Source organism: Gekko japonicus, unplaced genomic scaffold, assembly GCF_001447785.1.
Source record: "Gekko japonicus isolate JY-2015 unplaced genomic scaffold, Gekko_japonicus_V1.1 scaffold1441, whole genome shotgun sequence".
In the NCBI taxonomy this organism is placed as follows: domain Eukaryota; kingdom Metazoa; phylum Chordata; class Lepidosauria; order Squamata; family Gekkonidae; genus Gekko; species Gekko japonicus.
In genome coordinates, this window is record NW_015169217.1 from 418,203 (window position 1) to 427,837 (window position 9,635).

Genomic DNA, 9,635 nt, shown 5'->3' on the forward strand with positions numbered 1-9,635 from the left:
ACAGGATTTGTGCCTTGTTAATTATTCAGAAGGAAACCAGTGCTAAATTTAACTGGTCAGAATCACGGGCAAAAGGGAAATTCAATATGCACCATGAGCTTTCTTTCCAACTACCACAGTCCAAAGGAAATCCACGAAAGCATTATTAATTTAGGAATGATAAAATGCACTGTTTCTGCATTCAAATAATTTATTTCCTTTATTCTTACTATGTATATTCCAGGTCTGACATTTATTTCTGAAAAGGGCAGGACTTGTTGAAGAGGGGGGAGGCAGACAGAAAGACTGGGATAACTAAAAATCAAAACGACTTGCCAGTAATTATTTTCTTTTCACACATCCCTTTTTCAAAAATTAATATTTGTTCTGTGTTTAATTTCTAAATGTTTCCACTGGTGATTACTAAAACAACCTTCTCTTGCTTTTCAGGCTCAGGAGGATCCTCTGAGCGGTTTACAGCCACAAAAATTCATTCATTCAAAAAAAATCAAATGCATAAAACAATTAGGCATCTCTGATTTGGGGGTCCTGGATATGGCAACATTATTGCCCATCTCTCCAATTCATCTCAGAGGAACAGGAACAAGAGGTGATAGGTAAGCCAGGAAGATCAACAGGCATTAGGACCTCACTGAAACTAGGAGAACAAGGTTATGTAGTAAGTGTACTTGGCAATGGAGGAGACTAATAACAGCAAATGCTGTGAAGGTGAATCAAGGCAGGAAGAGAAGAGGGTAGTGTTTCCTCCTCTACTGCAGTATGAATGGAGGATGTACACCCTTTCTCCTTAGGCCTTTGCCTTAACTGTTTGCTCAGCTCATATGCCTGAACCAAGCGATGTAAAGTTGTGGCACCATTTTGTACTACAAATGACTAGCCCAAGCACATATTAAAGGCTCATTAAAGCTTCATTTGAACTTACCACTTTAGTGAAAAGAATTATCGTCTTTTCCAGACGATCTCTGCATACATTATCCACTCCTATACTCCTGCCTGGTAAATAAATAAATTTGGGCAGCATTAAGTTTCACTTAAAAATATTCACAGCTTGTAAAGGTAATTTAAAACTGTTCCATATTAGTCTCACAATGCCCACATTTAGATGCACAGATGCTGCATCATGATAAACACACAGGAGAAACATGATTGACAGATCAGTAATAGACTACAGTTTAAATATTCCACATAGTTACTGAGTCCTAGTGGCTAAGAGCCTTATCTAAGAATCAGGAAATTCTTAGTCTGAATCTTGTCCCTGCCATGAGTTCACTAGCGTGCCTTAGACAAGCCACTCTCTTTCACCCTCATGCCTCATCTACAGTGTGGGGAGGATAATACTGATCCATCATTACACATTACTCTGTTAGTATGTAATGCAATGTTTCACTGCACTGTATGCCAGTTTTTTTAATACAGCTTTATCATCTGTATTAGTACGTTCTGTAATCTTGTTGGCTCTATGTACTGTACTGTTCTTATTACATTAATTTGGGTTGTAATCTGCCTCGAGTCTCAGCAAGAAATGGAGACTACAAAGTACATAAATACAGTTTTGCTATAAAAATTGTAATGCTTATTTTTAAAAAAACCAAAAAAATCCCCTTCATTTAACTAAAAAAAAAATAGCACATCACAAAGAAAAATTCTAGCACAGTTGCTGGTGTGTTGCTTTCCAATACTTAGTAAGTTTTTTACATAGGGAAACATTTAAAAATGTGTTCATCACCTTCATTTGGAAGTTACACAACCGCTTCTACCAAGAGTCTATCACCCTATCCTACTGCATGGACAAACCAGGTCTCAGTTCCTTTTAAAAAGAGGTATAGAAAATAGAAGCAGATTTGGATCCAAAGATCTCCCAAAGTGTACAGAAGTCAGTGCTCAGAGATTCCTGAACCCACCCCAAAGATCCTGTTACAGATATGGAAGCATTCTGAAAACCTAAGTGTAGGCTATGTTCTGCTCCTACTATAAATGACAGAAAAGGTAATTTTAACAATCATGATTGCAAACCGATCAAGCTACAATCATAAACAACGGCAAACTATTCAAGGCATAGAAACTAATTCTGGAACATAAATGTAGAAACTGGAATCTGTTCAGAAAAGAACGACACAATGCAGTTGTGTCTGAGTACAGAAAGTCACTAAGAGATTACATGAGATTTAAAGGAATAATTCAAAACTCATATTTTAGAGAAAAGCTCTAAGTGATATGAAATATTTTTCTTAATGAAGACAGAACTTTCATGAACAAGTGATGTATGCCAGTTCCAATAACAGTTTTATCATTTGGCAACAAAAGCCAAGACATATTTTACTACTGAAAATGCAGCTCAGCTGATAGACTTTTGCTAGGATTTGAAGCATCATGCAAAAGGTGAAAATAAGTCTTCATATACTTACTACATTCCAAAAACTGTTTTAATCGCTCAAATACTGCATGTAGAAATCCCTAGAAGATGTGAAAATAACATTTAAACGATAACACTCACAATTAACTGTATAACACAGAGTTCTATTTTCCCAAAGAAAGTGACAATCATTTTATCAGCTTGCTAGTGGCAGAAAGCAAACAAATGAGAAAAGGGGAGCAGGGGGCATTGCATGGGGCAGCAAAGTAGGCGAAAGAGAGTAGGGGGTAGGACAAGTAGGATGGAAGCAGGTATAGCTGTTATTCTAATTCAAAGTATCAAAATACTGTAACTTAGTTTATTATGATAATAAAAACTCAACGTCAGTTTTCTGAATTTTTAAGCTATTTGCTCCATTTTTTGACCATAATAAGAAAAAAAAATTAAACAAGAAATCATATTAATAGTTTAAATCTCAACAAGTCAATACGAAGTTGCCTTCAAATTTTAACAAGCCTATATAGTGACCCCACTGTTCATGTTCCTTTTGGATGCTGACTGTCATTATCTTAGAGACTTTCAGGCATAGGAAATATACTCCCCTGATTCTAAACATGCTCGATCAGTCTTCCAAACAAAGCTGTTCATCATCTTTGCACTCTAGGCAGCATCAGCACTTTCCATTTTCATCAGATAAACTTCTTCCAGACATTCAAATTAGCAGTTAAGAACTGTCATAGTCTCAGTTCTTAATTCCAAAGACATTTAACCACACTATTTTTAAAAATGCATTTACAAAAAAATAAGCATGTGTGTTGCTTACCATGACCTCTACGTTCCGATGAGGCTCCACAAAGCCATGAACAGTTAATTTACGAAGCACTGAAAAATGAAACAAGGTTATTGCCTCAAAATAAACAGGTCATTTACCTGTTACTGACATTCATTGGGTGACCATCTGTGTATTCACACTGATGGGCTTTGCAGCTGCACAGAGCATCAATTTGACAATTCCCAGAGCTAACCTTTAGTTTAAATAAACTAAACTTTGTTTGTTAAACTTTGACAGTACATGCCTGAGTGTGGCACAATTTCCATCACCTTTTTTTCAACAGGAAGATCTCCAGGAGGAGGGTAGGGTCAAGGAGAGTATATTTGACTACTGTAGATGTGGTGGGGGGGGGGGGAAGCAAAGCAAGCTGTATTGTGTATCCCAGCTTGATGATAGTCAAGACCCAGCTGTTGTTGACGATAGCTTCTGATGTTGACAGGTGGTTATGAAAATGCAGAACTGGCAAGGAGGTCAAAATCAAACATTCAGACTTAGAACACTGAGGGATAAACTGAGGCCTAGGAAAGGAGGAAGATTTGATGATGATAGCTGAGGATTTATGAGATGAAGAGCAATCCAAGGAGTGGAGTGGTCTACTCTGACTAAAAGATCTGAGATGTTGCTTCTGGTCTTGGTGGTGGTGGATATAAGTTAAATGGAGAGAGCAGTAGAGTTTAACTTCTGGACCCTATTCCAGCATGTCATCAGTCAGTCTCTCTGCATGCTGCTCAATTTTCTCATCTGCAACCACAGAGTGGAATTTTGTTTCCCTTTGCCTTGGGAGGCCTCCACTACAATGGAATTTTGGGAGCGGACGGACAAAGAGAAAGTTATGTTGCTCTTGTTGGGACTTCCATAGCCTTTCAAATCCTTTTGATGTGGAAGGTATGGAAACTGACATCTTCCAGGAACCCTTCTCCACTTGAAGTAATGCAAGAAGCGTGAGGAACTGCAACTGGTGTTTGGGCATCCAGCATCCATGACCCCAAACACTGGGACCTGAAGTTTGAGATTATTTCCAATCCCAAAGAGGTAGCCATCTGCATCAGCTCCTTTGTATACATTCTCTCATCTTCAATGGGAAGAGAACACCTTGCATCAATCACTGACAGGCCAGGAAGTGCCTGCAGCATCATGATTTTCCTCCTTGGAATACAGGAAGAAAAGGTGCCTCCATCTACTTCTAGGAGGAGATTGGTCCAACACAGACAACAGGTACCAATGTAAGTAGAGAAGCATGTACCACTACTGGTACCAAGGAACATTCTACTGGTCCTAAAGGAGAAACAAGCATCAGACGTGGTAGGCAGGAGCCCCACAGCTGATGAGATCAAGAATCAGTGTTGATTGTCACATAATGAGACCCAAGGCAAAGGCTGGTCCTCAAAGCTTACAGAAGAATGTGGTGAATGATGATTTTTTAGGAGGCAGTCAAGTCCTGGTCCCAATTTCTGTGGTTCTGCTTTTCTTACTCCCAATTATATGGAAGGTGATGCAGAGAGATTGGCTCAAAGGGTATCAGCAGCAGCATGAAGAACTAGCCTAGGAGGCCTCAGTGGAGGTGGGTCAGAGTGTGGAGATTAGAGAATATCCTGTTGAGAGTCTTCCAAATGGCATTAGAAGAATAATTCTACAAGTTAAACTGATTCTTAGCAGCTGATGGTGTTCCTGGGATTTGGATGATCTTGAATTTCCTCCAAGAAAGGTACCAGTGGTACTGGGACCACATCTGCTGAAACATATGGGGAAACACCCTCCCCAGGGGCTGGGAACAAGGCTGGGGGAGCAGATCTCTGTTTATCTATCTTATGCTGATGTTTCTTCTTGTGTTTCTTGTTCCTCTGTCCCGTCTGTTATTGGACTTGACACCTGGCAGTCTGATCTTTGCTATCTTAGTACTGAGGGAGTTGGCAACAATAGTTCTGGCACAGGGAGATGTGCTAGCAGACAGTTTTCTGTGCAATTGATGCCAGTTCACTGACAATCACCTCAGAAGCTGAGATAGCAATTTCCAAAAGAGTGGTTGGGAAGACTAGTTGTATACCTCAGCCAGTTGGTACAAGCCTGACTGATCATGGCAATAGCAACTTTCCTCCACATTGCCAACACTTTTAAGAAGTTGCACTTTGCAGTACAGGTGTCAGGGCACCACACAGGACTAGATCAAATGAGAGGGGTTGTCTCTGGAGAATGTTCCAATACAGCTGTGGTGGAGAAAAGAAACCTGAGTGGGTAGACATGATTCCTCCCTCTCAGGCATACACTGTTGACATTGTACCTCTGAGAGGAGAGCATTTTTTGTGCACAAAAACTTGCTTTAGGAATGTTCAAATCAAAGCTCTTCACATGTGCAAAATCCATCAGTGCAATGCACAAGACCATGAAGAAAAAGACTATTTAGTACTCATATAAAAGATATTGTTTATTATCCAATGTAATAATATATTTCTGCTTCTTAAGACAGTGAATATACTTGGAAGTTTTAAATATTTGACTCCTCACTATACTGGAATGATTTTAGCATTCAAGTCATAAGAAATAAAGCTACCAGCAAAACAAAGAGAAGGTTACAGAAATTTCACTGAAGGCCATCAAGATTTTCAAAGGACAACAGGTTCTTTTCACCTATTCTTCCATATATTCACAAAGAAATACAATATGCCCTTTAAATAATTTAGCCATAGGCTGAGGTCTCTAACAAAATGCATAAACAATTTAGAGCAAAGTGTGCTCAAAATGTTTGCAGAAGTGACTGCATCTGAATTTTTGGGGTCTTTTTTTGTGTATCTCTAAAAAAAAAAACCTCCAACATTTTGAAATCCCTAATGTTTTGAATACTGCATGCACTGTCTTAAACAACATAAGAAAGAAGTCTTTTAAGAAATTCAGGATACACAGGTGTAAATAAGATGTAAAAGCATTTTTAAATTTTGCCTTCAACAAGGTTAGTTCTCTAGTTACATTACAGACACTGAACTGTCCTGCTCATAATTTTATTTAAAAGACATGCCTACAATAATCAGACTGCACTAGCCCAGCAGACCAGTTATGCACAGTGTATTCTTGATAAAGAATAAGCTGTCAAACTATTCCAGCACCTAACATGAAGAATATATCAGCTGATGAAGAAACTGCAGTCTGCACCTAATGCTGGTGAGTCAGGAGGCCAGAGTACTATGATTAGTTTATTTCTCTGCCAAATTCATGGGGCAAATAATACAAGAGACGTATGGTAGAGTGGAGTGTATATTGTCAGAATTGGCCAAAGGAGATTACAGATATTTAGCTATAAGGCTCACTGGGTAGCCCTGAGCCAGTCAGTAACTCACACAGGATTACTGCTGATGAAAAAATTGGAAAGCCCATCTCATTTAGCAACTCAGGGGGAAAATCCATACACACAAAAAGCCTTGGGACATATTTATAGATAATCCAATAGGATGATATACCAAAAAACAGATAAGCAGCTCAGCCTATCACACCTTGCAATGTAGCGTATTTCTAGAGCCAAACATGAATGGATGAATTTTGCAGTCCACTGCATCAGTACTTGTGAAAACAGTCTACATGATGCTATTTAAAACCACTGGGTAAATCAACGTAAATCTATATTTTGAAACTATATACTAAAGAAAAGCTCCAACTGCCAAAAAGAAGCAGACTGCAATTTTGCATTCCCTTTTTACTAGCCAGCAAGCTGCACATGGAAAATGAAAGATGTTCTTGAGGATTCTAAGGATTGTACATTGAACTCTCTAAGGAGTCAGGCTGCTGTAATCCTGAGCTATGTGAATGCCACTTTACCATATGTATTTACAGTTGTTCACCAACTTAACACATTAATTACCTTTCAATGATAACAGTGTTCTTTCTAATGAATTACTAATAGCAGTTTCATCTGTAGTACAAATCTGTTGGAGGAAGGTATCTGTATGGTGATTCCATAAGGAACAGGTAAAGCTGTAAATTCCAGAGGCTAACTGCAATTAAAACACAGAGATAATTTACTCATAAAACTTTCTAAAGATAAAACAAATGCGAGAAATCTTTTAAGCTTCAAAAGAAGCATGTTAAGCGGCACTGGGTAACAGGAGCTTTTCCTCAAACCTACCTGCTGAATCACAAAATTTGCTTCATAGGTTTTTGGAACCTAGTGTATATTTTTACAATGATATATGAGGTTACTATGGGGGGAGGAGGCACTACCCACATAAAATCAGAGGATAGGACCCAAAGACTAACTTGCAACTTGTTTTTTTAATCCAAACAGACTCCAAAAATGAACAATTGTTCCTTATGCCACATGGCTGTTTTTGACACTATGTTTCAAATCCTGTTTAAGATTGGCAAAAGAGACCTGCTACTCAAATGGGGGGAAAGTCATTTAATTTACTAAGTAACAGCCTCTTAGTAACAGCCAAGGCTTTTGCTTTATTTCATGGAAATGTTGATTGGATGTACTTTCATGGCTTACATTAACATTAGACTGCAGATTAGTATACTTATAGCTTTGCTATAAAACCCATTTCATCATTATTTCCTTTAATATATTTTCATGGCAATACAACCCACATTTGGGGGGGGGGATTCTACATAATGTAAGCAATGAGAGCTCCAAAAATAGGGGTTCACTTTTACTGTCATTATCTGTCAGTTAAAACCTAACATTATAGTACGGACTCTCTGTATACGGCAGCAACAGCAAGCTTTTTATAGTTGTTTCAAAACCCATTTAACCTACAAAGTGTACTGCAAACATCAGAATGAAAAGGCACACATGGTCCCAAACAAAGAACACCACCATGGAAAAATAGAAAAGAGTATTTTAAAGTGTTATTCATACTCAAGACTTTATATATACACACTGCACAACACCATCAGACAACATTTCAGTTGATAGATTTTAATGTGAGACTGGGCCACTGGAGAATGAAGGATCTCTAACACAGATTAAGAATCAGGGCACTGGATTTAGGATCCTTCTCTCAACTCATTCACCCGTCCTCCAAGAGCCTCATTTACGAATTTCATTTATACCAGCATTAGGCATGGTTAAAACTAACCAGGCTCTCATCATTATCAGGATTTGACAACAGACTGCAAATCTGGATCCATGCGGGCTCTCTTCCAATATACCAACCACAGCAACAAGGGATGGCGGACCATTGCAGAGAACCATTTTACAGTCATCTGGTAATGTTTATTTCATTCTCAAATTAAGCAAAAAGGAAAACTGAACTGTAAAACAACTACGATTCCAACACATCTGGCCTGACACCGAAAACAAACTTCCCTTATCCGTAACATAATTATATAAAACATTAACAGACATGAATATTGAACTGAACATTCTGCTAATTAAAATTATTTTCAGTGCAATATAACATGCAGAGGACTAAAGTTGAATGCTGTAAGGTCAGGGGCAAACTACATGTTACATCTACCAATAATCACCATGGAAATCTGTAGCAGGACACCAGTTGCAAGTTCCCTGAGGGAACTCAACTCACAAGCACTGCAGGGACCTAATTCAGATTGGGACCACAATGTGTGTGTGTGTGGGGGGGGGAAGCTCCCACCTACATTTGGAGCCACTTCACATCCCCACAGTATGATTCCAATCGAAAGTGTGCCCCATGGGGCTTATGAATTCGGTTTGCACAAGGAACTCGCAACTGGCTACCTGCTGGAAGCCGCCATGGTTTTCTGCTGGAAGCTGCCATCTAGGGGCTGGTGTGGTATAGTGGTTAAGAGTGTTGGATTAGGATCTAGGAGATCCAGGTTTGAATCCCCACTCTGTCATGGAAGCTTGCAGGGTGACTGTGGGCCAGTCCCAGACACCCAGCCTAACCTACCTCCTACGGTTGTTGTGAACATATAAGGGAAGAGAGAAAAATAATGCAAGCCACTTTGAATCCCCACTGAAGAGAAAGGCAAGGTATAAATGAGTAATTAGCTTAGAACTCAGCCAATATGCCACACTGTGAAAAGCACAGCAGTGATTAATAAAATGACACAAATACTACATCGTGTTATCAGACAACTTGAAAGCTGTTCCAGGTATGGAAACCTTACCAGACTGTGTGTTGAAACTATTTTGATGACAGATACAAAGCTAAGCAAAATGTAAACTAATTAAACTTCCCCCTCCAAAAAAAAAGTTATTTAAATTACAGTAAAGCATGGCAGGATGGAGGCAGATGGCTGTTAATTTGCAAGTATTATGCATGTATTTCTCAGACATAATCCCATTTATGTCTTAACACACAATTACTTTCCCCAGAAAATAAATGAATTTTATCCATTCTAAAAAAAAAAAGCGTCTGCGTTATATATCTAAGCCTGCCTTCCCCCCCTCACCATAACCATGTGAGCAAAAACCCATCTGGTATCCTACACATCACGCTCCAGACCTCACAATTTCTTTGTACTGAAAAACACACTGTAGGG

The 9,635-nt window shown here is 38.9% G+C and overlaps 1 protein-coding gene across 1 annotated transcript in view; it reads right to left on the reverse strand.

Annotated features, from left to right (window-relative positions):
- The window catches only part of IPO11 (importin 11), a 107,682-nt gene that overhangs the window by 76,166 nt on the left and 21,881 nt on the right, over nucleotides 1-9,635 (reverse strand). The window contains exons 6-9 of the mRNA XM_015416384.1: nucleotides 7,033-7,165; nucleotides 3,177-3,235; nucleotides 2,406-2,454; nucleotides 923-993 (exon numbers count right to left, since the gene is read on the reverse strand). Coding sequence (XP_015271870.1) covers nucleotides 923-993; nucleotides 2,406-2,454; nucleotides 3,177-3,235; nucleotides 7,033-7,165 — 312 coding nt within the window. The remainder of the gene's footprint in view (nucleotides 1-922; nucleotides 994-2,405; nucleotides 2,455-3,176; nucleotides 3,236-7,032; nucleotides 7,166-9,635) is intronic.